We start from the raw sequence: 19687 nt of genomic DNA, 5'->3' as shown, positions 1-19687 counted from the left end.
CACGGTAGGCATGTCGCCTGCGAAAACGGACAGCGACTTCACCGCACAGCTATGGTTGCTTGCCAGACCTATGCGCAACTCTGCTACCTAAACTTAGCATATACAGTAACTCTAGTTCACCGGCCATCCCGTATATATAGGGACTATATCTTGATCTGCAACGTAGTGTCGCTGGCAGATTTATCCTTTGTGTAGTTGAACAATAAAGATTGGCAGCGTGCACGTTAACTAAAAACAGACTGCGGGTCTATGCGTCTAATCTTTCTACTCTTTCGCATTGCCCATTAGCAGTGATTTTGCTGTGGGAAACGCCGGCGCACACTGCATGCCTCGACCCTCAGGCCTGCCCCGCCACGGTGGTATAGTGGTTATGGCTCTCGACTGCTGACACGAAGGTAGCGCGATCGAATCCCGGCCGCGGCGGCTGCATTTTTGGTGGAGGCAAAAATGTTTGAGGCCCGTGTAGTTAGATTTAGGGGCACGTTAAAGAACGCTAGGTGGTCGAAATGTTCGGAGCCCTCCACTAGGGCATCTCTCATAATCATGTCGTGGTTTTGGAATGTTAAACCCTAGTTATTATTACTTATCCACTGTCTTCACGTTAGTAGAGCTGAAACACCCTTCCTTGCATAGTTCGCCCCTGCCGAAATTTTTTAAATCCATTTTACGTCATTTCCAAACGGCCTGGTCGCCGCCACCTTTCTAAGAATGCAGAGGTCTTCTGCTGAAAAGCACCGCTGGGAAATTTTAGCCTGTAGCCGAGAGAGCACTGTGTTGGCTAATATCGCTGATGACATGCCGCTGCCGCTTGTGTTGGGTGTCGCCAACTTGTCACGTAAAAACGCTGGTCCGCTGCCGACGCTCTGCTGGGATACCAGGCGGCGAGCGGTGCGCTCAGTAATGACACTGGCTGTCCCAGCGTGCCGCACATGCGCAGTTGGCATGTCCGCTCGTGCGCTGGGTTGCCTGGCTCGCTGAGCCGCTTTGCTATTACTCTCTATTGCTAAGATGGCAACGTACGGCCCATGTACTTTGGGAATGCCCAAGAATTGAAGATAGGCTACGAGGAAGGACGAGGAGAACTGAAGGACCCTCTGAGGCCTTGCTGAGCGGAGGAAAACCACCCTTCCTAGCGAGGTCCGCGAAGACCAGGCGTGTGCCGTCCAGCGGGCCAGGGGCGTCGCCGAGGACCTCAGAAGATGTTCCTCGAATAGTGGATCCCAGGCAGCCTAGGCCCGGGCACAATTACAATCTCTGAACAAATAAAATTTATTCAACTCAACTCAACAGTCTCAATTTGTCGTGTGTCTGCGTTAATGTGGTCCTGTGCTCATAAAATGCAAGAATGTTTTGACTACCACGTACAGACGCTATGTTTAGCCGGATATGATTGCTCTGTCATGGTAGCAGTGGAAAACCTTCTTGAACTTAAGGGAAAGTTGAAAAAAACGCCGCCGATGGATAAAAGACCGCGAGCCGTGCTGTATATGCACAAATTTGCTCAGAATCTAGAGGTGGCCAACGGGTACAAGTTACCTATTGCAAGGTATATGTAAACTGGTAGCGTAACTTCCGTAGAAGCCCACGTGTCAAGCCGGTGGCTAGTTGTTGCAACAGTCGCCATCTATGTTAGGAGGGGACAAACAAAATTAAAAAAAAGAATAAGATGACGTCACAACCGGAAGCGGAAATGACGTCACGTTTTAACGCGATGGGCGCGAAATTATGAAATTTTTTGACAGGGCGCCGCTTCTTACCTTTTTTTTATAGCTGCACGTTCTTTTTCTTATCACTATCACGGCTCCATAATGGAAGCCTGCAAGATAACGGGAAGACGAAAAAGACATTTGATAAATAAGGTGTATTTTATTGACGAAATATTGCCGTTGAACAGGATTTTACCCCAAAATATATAACACAGAAATCAGAAGTAGCATAACAATTCAACGTGCACACAAACCTTGCACACGTGTTGCTCTTGCATCCGTAGACAGCGCAGCGTTTCTTCGCGTAGCGTGGCGGACTCATCGTCCCGAAGGGCGACAGCAGGCCGGCCGTGCGCTGGCAAAACAGTCACTGAAACGGTTCCCGATGGCTGCGATGGGCTATATTACCTTCTGCCAAGTACCACGACGAGAAAACAACGCTTATGCGAGGAAATCACCTACGGACGACAGGCACAAACCTACTGCGCAAAAACGAGCGACGCCATTTGCATCTGAAAATGCGCAAAACCGTTGGCCCATGTTACCAGACTGCCTGCATGTGCCCGCTGCTTCTGAAAATGAACGAAAAAAATGGCCACTCAACCACATACCCAAGACTAAAGTTTAATGTAATCTACTAATTTAATTCGTGACAAATAAAATATAACTAATGAAAATAAACGTTTAATTAATTTTTTGTTTTCATTATTTGTCCCCCCCTCACCTAGTAGCGCTTTAATCGTCACGCTGGTGTTGATGTTTGTCGCAATAGGTTTCCGACCACTTTTCGTTCCGACTTTCGCGACCTATTTAGATTATTGACCTTGCCTATTGTTTCTTCGGCATCGCGGTAGTTGGCCGCCTTGTAACCACGCATTGCAGCGCCTCAAAAGCTGACCATATGTGGGAAAAAACACGCAGGTCCGTATGTACTGTCGGCCGCAAAAACCTTGCGCGATCTGCAGCGCGTGGCGGAGCGGTGGAAAACAGCACTGCTGCGTCACCTACTGTGACGAGGCTGGTGCTGCGGCTATCGGCCGCGGCCTCCGCGATTAGATCCAGCAACGGCGCGTTGTCTAATCGTCGAGGCCGTGGCCGATAGCCTCAACACCCGTCGCGTCAGGGTAGGTGACGCAGCAATGTAGTTTTCCATCGCTCCGCCACGCGCTGCCCATCCCACAAACTTTCGCGGCCGACAGTAGAGTCTTAACGGAAAAAAGATTGCCACAAGTGAAGTGACCGGTTATCGGATCGGCAAGATTGCGAGCACGCCGATATCAAGAGTGACAGTCACATTCAATATCTCAAAGCAGGGGCGGCCGCCAGAAAGCACTCCAACAAACAGTGTTTTGGGGGGCAACAGCGACGAGGTACGGTTGCTCGCAACTCCAGCGGAAAACGACATAAATATCATGTGCATAGCCACATCTGCCGATAAGCAACGAAAATATGCTTCTTTAAGATATGGGCTTTCGGATGGGCCAACAGCAAGATTGGGCTGCTCTGTGCCTGACCGCCGGCCACCCCTGCTCTGGAAAATGGAATGTGCTTGGTAATATTGGTATCGGCGTGCTCGTGAGCAAGAGCGCCGCGTGTCGCGATTTTGAGGCTCCTGCCGCAGGCACTTGTGCTATTCTTTCTCCCTGTAGAGACTGTGCGTTGCGCGGTGTGCGTGTGCTACGAAATTCCACTTGCATGCGGCAAAGCATTTATGGGCCAGGCTGGCCGCCGCGTACTGACAGGGAAGGGGAGCAGGAGCTTTCAATCGAAACTACGATTTCTGCCCATTCACCCGTGCACCGAGAATCCTGCATGTGTGGGCTGGATCGTACAATATTCGCTTACATGGCAAGGTGCAAGAACACCGTAGGACATGAAATAATGGAGTGCGCTTTAATCAATAGAAAACGAGATCTCTGTGACCCTGACGCATCGCTCACGCTGCGTAGAACAGAAGTACTATTTTTAAGAGATTGATTAGATAAACATGCTGTTGTACCTAATTGTTCTGCGGAAATTTAACTGCAGGCTGAATTGTATGAGAAGGAAGCTTTCATCAAATAAATGTAGTCGCAAGCTGACGCTCTTTCCTGGAGCTCTTGTTTGTTCGCCTTTCGTTCCTTTATTGTCTTCTGCATTGAATGAACCAACTAGCCAGACAAGAATTTTTACGAAGCTACCTAAATTTACCACGACAGCGTTCCCAACTCTTCCGGCTCGTCTCTGTATTTCGAGTTTCTTATCGCTGCTCAAAAAGACGATGTGTGCTCTACCTCTTGGTGTACTTTTTGAAGAAGGTAAAATGAAGCAGTCACATCATTGAAAATCAGGTCACATGAAGATGACGACCACAAAGTGGAGCTCACGATAATACCAGTAGTCGAAATTATTTGTTCAAGGTATTTTATTGCAACAAAACATTCGCGGAACAGTACATTGGTTGTGACACTGTGCTGAAGGAACCACGTAATGTATTTGATATACATAGGCATTGATTTCGACTTGGTGCAATGACGAAATAAACTTCCAGGAATAAAATCCAGCACTTAGGATAAATCTTCTTCATGCCTACTGAATCGAATCGTTAAAAAATTGCTTTTTCTTGCGCACTTTACCAATTATCCAGTTGTCTCTGAAGAAGCACGTACATGGTTGTTGAATGAACCAGGAGCGCCAGCTCATCAAAAGCCAGAACATGAACCATTGTTGGACCTCGAAGCATCCCGCATTGCTGCATCTTGCAATCGGTTCAGAACAGTTGGTACTTCGGTGACCGCTATGGCACAAATAATATTGAATGCTTTCGCCCATGAAGAACTGCTGTGGCCGATGGTCCTTCCGCTCAGTGCCGCTCCAACTTACTGTTGGTTCCGCAGTCGTACACTTTGATTTTCTTGCCGTCACGGTCGCAACGTTACTAAAAAAGAAAGACTAAATTATTACCTGCGGAAATTATATCTTGAAGTACATCGGCATTGATTGGGTCTTATAATTCATAAAACAGACACTTGTTTTCTGCAGGAGAATGCGACTATTTGTATAACGCTTCACGCAGCGTCAATACATTTTGTGTCAAATGCTCGGTAGCGCCCCGATATTATATAACATACTAGTGAACGTTCATTAACCAAAAATAATTCGAAAAAAGTGCTGCGCACGTGTCTGCAGAGCCTCAGGTTAGGTCTTTATTACATAGAGTGAACCCAGCGCGTTTGCTGTGAGCGACAACAATATGAAAATGTGGTGCCTCCCATTGCATATAAACTCGATCATCGCTTAGCTAACGGTATCAAACAAACGGGTTGCAGGGTGTTCGCGGCGTGCTTTTTTAATACACGAGCGGCGCAGCAAACGACGATATAGAGGGGCAATGCGTGTGATTACTGACCTCGTGTTCTTTATTTTGCACCAAATTAAGAATAATTGGATCACTGGCGGAAGCTCTACAAAAAGACGAATATACCATCTCCGTATTACCCTACAAGTACATGTGAATGGCACGGGCACTGCGGCTCTTCCTGCATGCATAGGAGCACTCTATAGCATTATGTATTTACATTGGTTTTCTAACAGCAACTGAAACCGTACATGTTATGAGAAAAAACTCATTCCAAGAGAAAACTGCGCGTCATTTCTTTTTTAATTTTAAGCCCCTGTGCCTGAGTCTAATTCAGTGTAATCGGCTGATCTCGTCAAGTAGCCTAAATACAGGAAGAAGCTACATGAACTGACTTAGGTACATCAGCTTCACAAGCAATATTTTTTCTGGGTAGTTTGTATTTGCTTCTTGTCAATGAAGTCTAATGAACTGCTGTAATGAAGCACATTTCTTTGACATTACCCGCGGAGTGGGTAATCTCGACCAAGATTATCGGCACCACGCGATGACCTGGATAACACAAATACAAGTGAATTCCTTCGTTGTAATAAACATATCCTTTAATTTGGCGATACATCACGCACTTAATGGGGCTTTCGATGAAGCAGATCATTTTATGTCCTTCTCGTGCTTCTTTCAGAATTTCAAATACTTGCAAATCAACCTAATATGCCAAATAATTTGAACAAATGAGTCAAATGATGAAAGAGATGAAATTTCTTGAACTTTTTGCAACATTCTCGAACAAAATATAAACTATCTGTCTTCGACGCGGGGACACAGAAGTCAGAGTGAATAGAGAATCCGAGTGACCAGTCGTTGCAGAGACACCCGTGCCTATGTATGAGCTAAAATTGAGAGGGAAGTGTTTAAATTCTATGATGATTTTGAAGTGGCCTCTGTTAGCTGATAATACTATTTTTAGGAGCATCATTGCGCATATTCAAGAAACAAGGAAAAAACGTTTGCGCACAACACAGCCGCTCAACTGCAGCTATGATTTCGTTCTTGTGAAACTTGCATTTGTAAGTGCTGCCTGTTCCGAGCAACACATTCGTGCAAAAAAGGGAGAGCTATCCTTCGTTTTTTGCATGGAGGCATTGCTTGTCAGGTGTAGCACTTTCCAATACGAGGTATACAATAAACACATAGTTGCCGTTCAGCGCCTGTGTTGTGTATAAATGTCTTCTCCTTATCTCTTATTGTGTGCCGTCAGTCTTATGTCATATGTACCCTATCGGAAACAACAGCGTTTCCAGTGCCTCCCAGTGACTTTCATCGCACTGGGTGGCACTGGAAACGGTGTACAGTGTGTCCCAGTGCACTACAGCGTTCTGGGAGGCACTGGGACAGACTGTTCATCGTGGCCAGTACCGCCCAGTGCGCTGAAAGGCGCTGGGAATACTGTACCCAGTGGCCCAGTGTCTTACAGCGCACTGAGAGGCACTGGCCACGCTGTACAGTGGCTGCTCGCGCACTGGGAACACTGGCAGCACATCGGAAATAACTGGGCGCGTGGGGTCGAATTTGTATCAAATTTGGTGTTGGGTCGCTAGAAGTCGAAAGAAAAACTTATCGAATATGTTAAAAATATTATTCTATTCTTTGTTATACACATATCTAGCTTTAGCATTTGTTAAGCGACGGGCGTACGTATACGAGAAAGCAATCATCTGTCGAGCGCGCGCGCTTTCACTGAAGTGTGTAATCGAGTGCCGTGAATGTAGTTCATATAACTGCATCAAAAGAACTTACGATTCGCAACACAATATGACATTAGTATTACTCTGAAAATGACATCAACCAACTCTACCAGTCAGTCCTTCCATACGGGCTCGTACCGCTGAAAGCCGCGCCGTGGCCGCACGACACCGGCAACAGTGAGGAAATGCAACGCTCAATCTCGGCGTTCATAGCTTCATTACTTGTGTAATCGAAGGTACAAATTTGGCCTCGTTTCAGTCAGGTATGATCGAAAGTACCTTTGAACGGTTATTAGAATCTTCGTAATTGAATATCCACGTTCTTCGCAGTGATCGTGGGGCACGGCGTACAGCTCTAAGCATAACGGTTGGATCGGCTAGGGTGAACTGCTGCGGCTGTTTATTACGCAGAACTTAAACAAAGAGGACGGGAAATATGTTCAAATGGATGACGAAAACTGGAGTGCTCAGTGTGCAATTCAGATAAACATTGTTTTCTGCATAGGTATGATTAAGTGCTTAGCGAGTCAGTGCGATCGCCGCAACACATCTCGGTACGCTAATATTTTTTGAGGCAAGCGTGCCACATAGACGTTCTGATCCTGGGCAGCACATAACATACAAAGTAACTATCTTCTCTTAGGTTCTCGCGAGCACGAAGTGACTAAAATCTCTGTTTCTAAACGAGAAAAATGGAAATACTGGCTACCAGAATTAGTTATATCATGAAGAAAAAAGAGACTGACTCTCGTTTTCCTGGTGTGGCATAGCGGTAACGTGTCTGACTCAGGATGCACGGCGCGTCGAGGAGGTGGGTTGAACTCCCGCTCGCTCGTGCTTTTCTTTTCTTTTTTTAGGTGTTTTTTGTCGCAGTGCTTGTGTTTCAGGCCTAATTATGATCTTGGCAGAACTACAGTTTTTAAAAACAATTTAAAAGCCCGATTTAGACCTGTAACCGGTGTCCCAGTGTGCTGCGCGCCAGCGTGCCTCGTGGAGCGTGCCAGAGTCCTCGTATTCAGCGCCACACTGGTCCAATAATCATGTATGGTACTGGGACAGTGCCCACGGCGTTTTCCAATAGGTTTGGAAACTAGCAATAAAACTTCGTAAGGTATACGGAGTCCTCATATTGCAAGTACTGTTCTATTAAAGAGAGAACAAACAACGTGTTGTCGAGTAACAGGACATGTATTTTAAGTAAGTACGGTCTTTGAGAAACACGACGGTATCACTATTTATCGATTTGCTCTACACGCATTGTTCCTATCTCTTATGCCTTACTGGCTGCTGTTTAGTCGGAACTAAATGGACAGAGATTGCTGTCTGATGAAGCTACAGGTGGAGCGTTTTCCACAGATGTCACCGTATTAAGATGCACGGCTTAATAACCACTATTCATTTCTTCGCATTACATGTCAGCGGGCTATACAAATGAACAGATTTTCAAGGCTTGGTCGTGGTGCTCGCTTAGAGCACGCACTTTATGTGCACAATACTTACGCTTAATGCCGCCTAATGAGTTTACTCGACGCGGAGGCTTTGGAGGAAGTGGTTTTGCCACATAAAGTGATGCTGATCCTGTAAGAAGGTTTGCCAAACATGAAATGTCCAAATCTATAGAAATCAAGCATACGCTTCAAACACCGTTGTCTCTATAATGTTTTCTAGCTGCTCACGACAACTAAAGCTTGAGCGTTCCTTCTCTCCAGCCTGCGCAGAATATTTCAACATCATACTTGCTTACCCTGATTATGATGGAATAGAGGTTCACTCTTCATTCGACTAGCTGAAAACGTGTTAGTTGAAGGACATTACGAGAGCAATTACAATGTTTTGTTACGCGGTAGAGAGGCGTTTCTATTATTCCCGTTAGCAATTAGTTATTACTAAAGTTGATGCTTGGGTTCATACCTACGAGAGGTGAAATAGCGCAAAGACAAAACACACAGATAAAAAGACAGCACAGCGCTTTATATTTTCGTCTTTCTCTCTATCATTTCCTTTCGCGCTGTTTTGTCGTTGCGAGACATTAATAATGTTTCATCGATATGGTTGTAGTATCGAATATGAGTGCACTATAACATGCATGTGTTTAACTATGTGACCAGGGCGTGTTTACGCTTCGTACGCTTACTCTTATTCAAACAGGATACCATTGAAAACACTCAGCAGAGCCATAGACGGCCCTCATTGGTATATCACTCGGCGAGCCGCATCCGATTTCTCTACCAACACAAGCCTTGAATTATTTTCTCGCGCACCAACCTTTTTTGTATAATACCCGAATTTCTACGTCTGTAGCCAGGCGGCACGCTCTTTTAGCCAGATTTACATATGAAAAACAGTTCCAAGCAATTGTTGGTGTTATATGTTAACTGCCGCTGGAGCGTGGTGAACCATCTTAGTGAAACGTCAAACATTTTCTCTACTCTCGAAAGACCCTATGGACATGAGCGCTTCTGAGGCAGTCATAACTGCGTCGCCGAAGCCTTTCTGTTTCTGTCGTAATTACACACAACAGCTGGAATCCTCGAGCAGTGAAGGAACAAGCGTTAAATCTGGAGTAGTACAGCACACTAGGCGTAATTTGTCTGCCCTCTTACACAAATTAGAGATAATCAAGGTGAAATGCATCGTATAATCTTACAAAATATCGTGGAGATATTTGTAAGTAAGCGTGCTGGCCACGTTACTGCCAATTCGGGTGATGAATGCTGAGCAATACGATACGTACGAACAGGTGTTGTAGGTCTATGCCTTGGCGGAGTTGGAGGTGTCTCTTCTGTGGGGGCAAACTTTGAAGTATTAGGCTTTGCAAATATTAAAACATAACACCAGTGCTATGAACGCCGCAATAGAAAAAACTAACAATGAAACAAAATTATTAGCCAAAGGAACCTCAAGCATTATATATTACCGCCAAATCCAGGAATTAGGGATTTTTTCCTCTATTGAGTAAAAGGAGTCACGAAATGGCAGTGAGTTTCGGGATGATGAAGAGTGCAAAAACTACCAAAGTCAGTAATGAAGACTGCAGTTGCAAGTATGCGAGGGATATAATGTTTTCAACATAGCCATATTCTAAGCATTCATCTTCATTTCTCTTCACACCGATTCGCTTGCACTGTATCGTACATCAGTATATCTGCTGGCACAGCAACATTATGCTGATATTCTGCTCTGAAATGCTAAAGTAACTCAGGCAAGAGGCACTCAAATCCTGAACATTCACGAGATCAGATCTTATTTGTTATATCACAGTGGCACATAATTGCATGAATAGGTGCCGTTTCCAATAACAACCACGCAGACGAACTTGTGCAAATGTATTTCATCTATTGCTTACGTGTGCAGTTGGCAAAGTCGTGATATCATTTCGTTATTCTAAAATACGGAGTTCTTAACGAGACAGTTTCATATTGCAAATCGCGCAGTTTTCAACAATTCCTTTGATATATAAAATTCGATATATAACCAGGCCTTCCTGATGTGTACGTAAATAAATATTTCACATTATGTACACCAAAACTAAAATGTTGGCTCAGGCTTGAAAAGCATTATTTGTTGCCATTAAAGCGCGCCCTGCCTAACTTTATCGATGAAAAATCAATATTACTGCGAAGTAATCAGCGGTACTTATTACTGACCGCTTTAAAATATCGCACTATACGCCGCTGTATTTTTTATAAAACTTGCAGCTATACAAGTCCGGTCCATGTGAAGTATCAGCTCCTCTGGCCATGATGGATGTGATTGTAATAGCGTAATATTGAAGATGATATTCCTGCTTCTACAACGCAACATAACAAGTATTAAGGAAACTCCTCGCGTTACGTAACATTCGTATAAAGTTTTTTCGGCAGCAGTTCCAAGGTCAAGGTTCGATTCCCACTCGCACCTAAGTTTTAAGAGCGGTGCTTTTTAAGCTTTGTGTTCTGCCGCGTAGTGCCAAGAGTAATTATCATCGTCATGGATTGCCTACATCTCGGGCGTGGCCTGTAATAATCCTGATGAGCGAGGAGAGAACGAGTGCAGAGAGAGAGAAAGAAAGAGACAGAAAGAATGACATAAAGTTAGAGAAAATCCAGGAGGAAAAAAATTCTGATAGGGCGGCGGGATTTGAACCCGCGCACTCGCGATTCGAAGGTGAGCGTCCTAACCACTCTGCTATCCAGGCACATGAGCAGAGAAAACCATAGACTTGTATAGTAGAGTATAGCAAGGTGGGAGGAAAGGGAGTAAGGGCGAGGAGGAGAGAAAGGAGGAGTGGAGAGGGTAAAGCATAGCATAGAGAGAAAGAGGGGAATAGAGAGAAAGAAATGGAAAAAAGACAGAAGAAGAAAGTGAGACAGAGACATATATAAAGAGAGATAAGCGAGAGGAAAAAGGAAGCGATGAATAGTGAGAAAGAAAGAAAGAAGGGCAAGAAGGAGAATAGTAGAAAGAGTGAGAAAGACAAGGAATTGCACAGTGAGGGAAAGAAAAAAATACAAAAAAAGGTGGCTGATCCCTCTGTCATAGGAATCGCTATAACACGAAAGTGAAACGTGTAGTCACAGAATTAGTTGAGTGTTTATAATGCATTGGTATATGAGAGCTTGTACAATGTGTACTGTTGTTTGGCCAATATAGCCCCGCTTGGTGCGGACGAACATACGTTGCCGCCTAGTGGCACATCTCTGTACCGACTACTAACGCCCATGATCATGATTTAACCCTTGAGGTAGCTTAACTTCTAAACGTATACGTGGACAACGTATATCGTGAATCCCACGTAAATATGGCATCAACAAGCACATAGTAAACACTGCTACTCGATATGCACTCCTTCAAGGCGTCGTGAAACGCGAAGAGAAACGCAACGAGCGGCGTGTCTTCCCTCAGCCGGGCCGTTAATTCTCACAGGGCAAGCGGGGAACGCGGTACGGCAGTCAGGCGAGCGTCAGAGAGCAAGTTTTTGATATGGACGGATGCTTTGCGCGAGACTTGCGCTAAAGCCACCACCTCGCGGTGTGTTAAAGCGTTGACGAAATTACACTTTAGTGGAAACGCGCCCAATGGGACGGGCGTAGCAACGATGCTTTTTTTTTCTGTTTTTTTCGAGCCTAGTGGCACAAATGTCAATATCACGTTGTAAAAGGGACGCTCATAGCATCTATCCATCCATACAAGAGCACTGAGAGGAAAGTGTGAAAGAGAAAAGGCGCGCTCATGTAGACTCCGTTATGTATTTGGCGGTAGCTGATTGGGCCAAATGCCTGGCAGCCATCGTCGCGCACCAAGAGGTCATGGGTTCGACTCCTATCAACGTAACGTTTAGATGCGAATTATCTCTTGCTCAGGAGTATGTCACGCGGCTGTGGTAATCCGCACGCGGCGTAGTAGTCCGCACTCACACTTCGCATGCGCAACTCTCCTCCTTCCATCACTCCAACAGCTGCGCGTTACTCCCTCCACTTCTCTACCAGCACCTGCTTGCGCTTCTCCTGCGTTCTCGCTTCACCTCTCACGGCGCATACGCTACTCTCCTCCTCTAGTCTCCTATCCTTCAAGTGGTAGAGCGCTGAGCGCGTTCAGTCAAGGGCTTGCCTCGGTTGGCTCCTCTAAAATGCGGGCTCGACAAGCCGACATTCTCTCCTGCGCAGCACCGCGATGACGGCCAGCACATGCGCGTCCCCTCCCCTCTCTCTCCTCTCCTACGCTGCCTCTCTTACGCTCGCCTGTCAACCGCGTTCCACGCCGGCCCTGTGAGAATTAACAGCCAGGCTAGAGGGAAGACACGACGCGCGTAGTGCTCCCTTTCGCGTTCCACGACGCGAGGTCACTAGCATGCCCAGCGAACGCCAACGGAACGCGATCGTGCAAGTGCTCCGGCTTCGCATTGCCCCATGGTCCCCTTTAGCGGGAGATTGTGTCATTTTTTGCAGTTTTCTTGCCACTTGATGGCATTCATTTTGCTGACGTATTTCTGTGACGGAAATACGTCATGAAAGTCTTGGTGGATTCGGGCATAAAACACTTTCGTGTTAGAAAAAAACAGAGACATAATGACATGAAATAAACAGTGAGTTGAAAGAAAAAGAGTGAAAGGGAAAGAACGGAAATGTTTGTCTAATATTTTATCATGGACGTTACTCATCGGAACAGAGAGGCGCCACCAAAAGTCAACTTTAGTGCATCCAAGTTAAACGGTGCCACAGCTGCCAAACACCAAAAGACAACGAGCACGCTTTTTTATATCAATGTACACTAAACATTCAACTAGTGTAACGACACACATTCCTTTCGTGTTATACCGATTCCTATCAACGAGGGACCAACCATGTTTTCTATTCATTTTCATCTATTCCGAATTTCCGCTCACGGTCAACGCTGATTTTTTCCTCGCAACGAACGAAACGGACACCGAAATTTCTGTAAAACGAGGTCTTGAACGCTATCGCGGCAGTACATGAATTTGTGTAGCACTTGGTCGTACGTTCCCAGTATGTTCTTTCTGTGAGTATAATAATTCTGACAAAAATGACACTCGTTTATTGAGCTTTCTGCTCCAGTGTGGTAGTAGAAGAGTAATAAAATACATACTAGGCTTCAAATCACGATGTGGGTTTGGAGGGGGACCCTTAGGGAAGTATCCGCGTCCTGAAAATGAAGTAAAACGTTAATAGCATGACTAAACATGAAAATACGCATTGGATTAGACCGCAATTTCTAATAAAATAATAATGAACGCTCTGGTTTTACACGTAACCCAAAAAGAGTGTACGTTCGGTTACACTGAGAGAGAGAACGATGACATCTTTAATAAATATAAACGAACCCCATTCCGGGATCACTAAAAAAGCAAGGCCTAGCCATCAGAAACGCCCGAAAGTTTGAAATGTGCGAGTACTGCCTTCACGGCGTCTGGGCAGGAGACCACCAGCCACTCTTCCAGGGTCGCAGGTCTTAGGTTGGTAGCTATGTGCCTGAGGCTCTCGCCAATGACTGCACGGTCGCCCAGACCGGACAAACCCACAGAACGTGAGCGTTATCCGGGAAGGCACCGTACGCCAAGAAGGCAGGACACCCGTCCTTGCCTTGTATGCAGTGCTGAATGTGTGGAGTCAGTGAGGAGCGTCCATGGAGTGAGTTGGACAAGTTATATTTCGTTAACTCTATTCTAATTTTTTCACGTATCACATGTTCTTTGTGAGAACAGAACCTTCGTTCTTGTAAATTTCCCGCCCATAGGTTTACATAGGTACGTCATTGTGACGACACAAATTTCAATGTGATTTCAAAATTCTGGCCGCCTTGGTGCTACAGAAGCTCTTGAACATGGCGAATCGATTCTGTGAAGTCGCTCAAAGTAAGGAAAGGACGAAACAATTAGACATCAGCCCACTCGTAGCCCAAAGCATTCCCGTATAACGGGAGCATCTTTGTGCTGGTTTTCTCGAGACTCGTAATAATGCGCATTATCTTCTTCTGCTTGTCACCAAAACATCGGGCAATCTTTAGCGGCCTGCGTGAAATGTCCGTTCTGCTACACGAATTTACCCGAACGCGCATCACCCAGTGGTACAGGGTTTGCACTATAACATTCACCGCCTTCTAGTCTTTGTACCCACTCAACACTTTCGCTATGTAATCATGTGGTACACCAGGTAGAAACGCGTCAATGTCAATTCCCCCACAGCTTCTCTTCGCGGCACTTTTCAAGTACGCCGGTGCCAGTTTTTGTTCAGTCCTATATTCAGTCCTCGCTAGAATTCAGTCCAGTCCACTAGAATTCAGTTCAGTCCTCGCTAGAATCTCTTCTGTAGACAGAGTGGCGCATGTCTCAACGCGATAGTCACAGGTGACATATTCCTCAAAACGCAAAGCGCTCTCTGTACCCAGTCTTTCAGATAATTTCTGATCAATATGACGTCAGAGGCATTGGATGGTGTTACGTGATATGTTGGTAGAACTGAAATGCGCTCTGCCCTCATTTCGTTCAACTAAAACAGGTTAGCATTGGGTCCAATGGCGCTTCAGCGGGGGACTTAAAAACGATTCGTACAACCGAACAGTTAGCTTAACTAAAGTTCGTGGTTGCGGTAATTTACAGTATACGGCAAGGATGAGTGATAAATAGAGGCCGCATTTTTAGGCATTAAAAAGCGCGTTTAAGGCGCAGGAAATAGGCAGGTAAAACAACGTTTTAGGCCTCGAACGTCGTAAATATAGGCACAATGAATTGTTACATAAATTCAAGTAACTTCAAACTAAAAACGTGGGCAACCTATATTTGCAATATTGTTTATTTCATGGGGTTTAACGTTCCAAAGCTACCACATGATTATGAGGGACGCCGTGGTAGAGGGCTCCGGAAATTTGAACAACCTGGAGTTCCTAACGTGCACCTCTGTCAAAGTACACAGAGTTCAAGTAATCCGCCTCCATCGAAAATATGGCCGCCGTGGGCCGCATTCAATCCCGCTTTCTTCGGGTCAGCAGTCGACTACCGTAACCACTAGGCCACCATGGAGGGTGTGCATCTACAATAAGAAAGCAATGAAATTCATTGTTTATGATGACACAAAGGCGCCAACAGTAGAACATAGCCGTACAATTGTCCTTTCTCCCGCATGGTTCGCAGAACACAGTCCTTACATTTATTCTGTAGCATGGCGAGTTAAGCGCCCACTATCGAAGCACCGCACTTCTGGGTCTATTTCTTTTTGGCGCGGCTGCGAAGGGCATCGGTGAAAAAGACATCTCTAACCACATCTTAACGTGATTCCCTGTTCACATGGGTCATTTTGAAGGAGGCCCCACCAACCTCAACGAGCTGGCCCACTCCAAGGCGCGAGGTATGACGTTCCGCGCCCACGGAGGTTCTCCCCAGCCCACGACGTTGCACAATAGAGATCAGTCCACCACATACAATGAAATTACGCAGCACTTCTACCTAGGCAGGAGGGTCTACCCCCCTCCTCACAGAAAACTACACAGAGCCCAGGCCATGACGCTTAGACTCCTGCAGACTGATTCATATCCAAATCTGGCCTTGTTTCACAAAATTTACCCGGATACTTACACTAGCAGCTCGTGTCCCCTTTGTGGGGAAATAGCTAACTTAGAGCATATGCTCTGGCGATGCCCCTCGTTACTGGGCAGTGAACAAGCCGACCCAGCCAAGTGGAGCTCCGCCATCAGAAGCCCCAACAAGGGGGATCAGCTTTGGGCCGTCCAGAGAGCCCACGATGCGGCGTTCAGGCTAAGCCTGCCCGTCCCAACGTGGGAGAAGCCCACTGCGCGCTAGTCGCGTCTATCAGGACTATATTTAATAAAGTTCCACCATCCATCCATGCGAAGGGCAGAGCAGCAGCAGATAGTCAGGCCACTAAAAAACTGGAATGGAGAGATGCCTCGTATTGGCCGGGTCGACTCGCGTAGGGGCAATTTCTTGGTGAAACCTCGAAAAATCAAATTACAAACAAAACAAAAGCTGCGTGCACACCACACAATAACACCGAAGCTGTTTAAGCTGTTGGTAACTTGGCAACCAATACAAGTGCACTTGCGAGGAACCCACTACGCTATAAATCATTGTAATTTTACTGAGACCCCGAGGAAATGGATCATGCGTTTATGGGCTTCCTTGGCAACCAATACAAGTGCACTTGCGAGGAACCCACTACGCTATAAATTATTGTAATTTTTGAGAAGTAGGGCAGCAGGCACTGTGCCATTTTTCGTCATTCTACGGAGAGCCGCGGTACCTGCTAAACGCATGTAAGGCATTATGCGCACTTTGTTCATGCTGTGCCTGATGACGACGAAGAATTATGGCAGAGCCCTTTGTAATGGGTTCGAAGCATTAACAACCTACTCGTTGCGCAATTCGCATTCTAGGACGCCTGGTTACAGAATTCGCGTTGTGCGACGCTTGGTGCTTATTTTACTTTTCTACGACGCTATATTGCATATGCTAATGTGGTTCCTTCCCGACATGAAGCCTGTATAGGACCTTTTTGCAAAGCACCGGCATGGCTCAGAGGTTGAATACTGGGCTCCCACGCAGAGGGCGCAGGTTGGAACCTCGTTCCATTCTGCAATTTTTTTTATTTCGTTTTTCTTTTTGTTATTTCGAGCGATACTGGTTACGGACACCGGCGGCGGCGGCAGCGGCGGCGGCGGCGGCGGCCGACAACTACGGCGCCAAGAACGGCCGGTGAAATGATCTCATAACCGTTTGCGCTGTAAAAGATACAAGCGACCGATAGAAAGATAAGAAGAAAGAAAGACAAAAGTAAGGAGAAACAATGAAGGCCGCCCAGCTGCGCTCTTCCTTCAGGCTTTGCGCCATTAGTGCGAAGATGCCACTTTTTTTTTCTTTCTACCTTGCTCTCTGCGGTTTTGCTATCGCCCACCGCTCGCGCCATGTCAGCGAGGCCACGCATGCTGGCGGGCGCGTCCAATTTCACTGCTGCTAGTGGTTGTTTTCCGGACGTTGGCTGAACTAGAACACTAGGTTAGACAGCATAGAGTTCCGAAGAATCGGTAACATGAATAACACTCTCAAACTGCCCACAAAAGCGATACTTGAGTCTAAGTAATGTTCATATAGGCGTGACTTTAAAATAGGCATTTATAGGCATTTAAACACAAATGCCATAGCAGGGCTGGGCAAAGATACTTTCGAAATTGTATCGCGATACGATACAAGATACTCAGGCAAGAAGTATTGGAAATACAGATACAAGATACTGCCGAAAAAATTGTATCCCATATGATACTTGGCAATTGTATCTTAAGATACTTCTATACATTCTCAAATTTGTTATTATAGACCCACACAATGTAGCAGCAAGCGCCTATGCACGAAAATGTCTGTTTGAAAATTTTTAAACTGTGACCTATTTTGTTTCACTCGAATGAAATGTCTGTTAGTATCTCAAGAGATTTGCCCTTCTTGCCCAACGTATACATTAGTTTCCTTCCAAAATAACTTATTGGAGTTCGTTTTAGCTTCTTCACAGGACAACTCATTATCAATTCGCTGACAGCGGTACTTGCTTGTCATTTTTGCAATTGATGGGAGTCACTGTACAGCTTGCCTACCATCTAGCGGGTTGCCATATAATCACAATAACTTCAATGAGAAGATAAGCCTTCGCACGACGGCGCAAATACCGGTATGGACTTTTACGTTGTCCGTAAAACACCGTTTGCACAGTACCGTATATCCAGACAGGGGTACTGCAGAAACAACACTCGTAGCGACATTTTTTTCGGGGGGCGGGGGGGGAGGACGCTTGGCAGGGGCGTAGGCAGAAATGTTTTTTGGGGGGGGGCACCTCCTTGATCTGTAGTGGGGACGAGCAGGCAGATGTGGTCGAGTGTCATTTTCTGCTCTGTATGCTATGGCAAAAAAAAATTTCGGGGGGGGGGGGGCACGGGCCCGGGTGTGCCCTAACGTGGCTACGCCCCTGACGCTTTGTATATAGTAAGGGTTTGAGACCTTTCGCTAACGGTCCAGCCCGCACACATGACCGTCTTCGTACCATTAGTTTTAAATGCGAATGCATTCCTTAGTCGGGGCATGTCAGGCGTCTGTCGGTTCCCGCGCGCCGGCAGGTGTTTTCTCTCCACCCTCCCTCCCTCTACCATAGCAACACCTGCGGGCGCGCGCGCTTATCCTCGCCCCTACCAACCGGAGCAGGTGGTGCGGGCGGAGAGTGAGTGGAGAGGAGGAGCGCGCTCTGGCGTGTGAGGGCGCTCGCATCGGGGGGGGGGGGGAGGTGATTCTTAAAAGGAAGAAGGAAATGAAAATGGAAATTGGGTGTGGAGTGCACGAAAACTGTCTCTCAAGTGAGGACACCTCAACCGATACACTCACGGGGGATTGGGGATTAAAGGGACAGTGAGAGTGAAAAGAGTATGGTAAAAGAAGAAAAACAAAGGTATGAGTGAAAAAAAAACAGTGAGGGGGTGGGGGGGCAGGAGAACAGGCGTCCGAGTCACCGTGGTGAGCGGCTAGAAAATTCGTTCGACTAGGCCGGCATCCTCGAGAAAAGCTAGTAGGGCCGCAAGGGCTGATCGGCGACGGTGTACGTGGCCGGTGGGATCGAGCAAGTCCTGTAGGGTCGCACACGGCAGTCCGACGAGGCGGTACTTCATGGCGAGCCGCTTCCGCGCAGTGTTGAGAGACGGACAGTCAAACAATAGGTGGCGCAGGGTTTCGATGGCGCCGCAATCGGTGCAGTTCGGTGCAGCGGCGCCGCGAAGACGATGCCTGCGTTCCGCGGGCCACACAGAACCGGTCCCTCAGGGCAAGAAGAAGCGCGCGGCTCGCGGCGAGTGAAACCAGTGGCTGGGATGGGAGGAGGGGGGTGTCCGGAGGCGACCCGTGCGTCAGGATGCTCGCGCACCAGCTCCCGGCGAAGGTTGTTGCGTGCCGAGTCGAACGAGCTGGCGTAATCCGTCAGCGAAGTCTCGGCGGAGTGTGCTCGTTTTGAGAGTTCGTCTGCAGCCTCGTTGCCCGCGATGCCGACGTGTGAAGGGAGCCACTGAAGGACCACATCACAGCCTCGTTCCTGGAGGGCCAGCAGGCTGAGAGCGGCACGCTGAGCAAGAAGGGGGCCTCGTTCCTCCCTCGCGAGCTGGCGGAGTGCAGGTTTCGAGTCGCAGAAGATTGCTGCACTCGTGACGGCCGGCGAATCGCGCAGGAGGTCTGCAGCCAGCTGGAGCCCGACTAGCTCAGCTGTTGTTGAGGATGCACAGTATCGCAAGCGGCACTGTCGTTCCGAGCTGAGCTGAGGGGCTATGCAGGCGGCCGCGGCTGAGCGATCCTGCAGGACGGACCCATCGGTGAACACCTGCGTCCTTCCGGCCAGGTCCTCATACATCCGCGCCGCGGCCTCCTG

At 47.0% G+C, this 19687-nt stretch overlaps 1 protein-coding gene across 1 annotated transcript in view; it reads right to left on the bottom strand.

The window, feature by feature from the left end:
• Positions 1–4100: 4100 nt before the first annotated feature.
• The window catches only part of LOC119402190 (uncharacterized), a 63223-nt gene continuing 47636 nt past the window's right edge, over positions 4101–19687 (bottom strand). Inside the window, exons 8-11 of the mRNA XM_037669305.2 lie at positions 13374–13430; positions 9523–9570; positions 8289–8366; positions 4101–4623 (exon numbers count right to left, since the gene is read on the bottom strand). Coding sequence (XP_037525233.1) covers positions 4607–4623; positions 8289–8366; positions 9523–9570; positions 13374–13430 — 200 coding nt within the window. The 3' untranslated portion in view covers positions 4101–4606. The remainder of the gene's footprint in view (positions 4624–8288; positions 8367–9522; positions 9571–13373; positions 13431–19687) is intronic.

The sequence above is a fragment of the Rhipicephalus sanguineus genome, chromosome 8 (assembly GCF_013339695.2).
Source record: "Rhipicephalus sanguineus isolate Rsan-2018 chromosome 8, BIME_Rsan_1.4, whole genome shotgun sequence".
Taxonomy (NCBI): Eukaryota; Metazoa; Arthropoda; class Arachnida; order Ixodida; family Ixodidae; genus Rhipicephalus; species Rhipicephalus sanguineus.
This window is presented reverse-complemented; position numbering and strand designations above follow the sequence as displayed.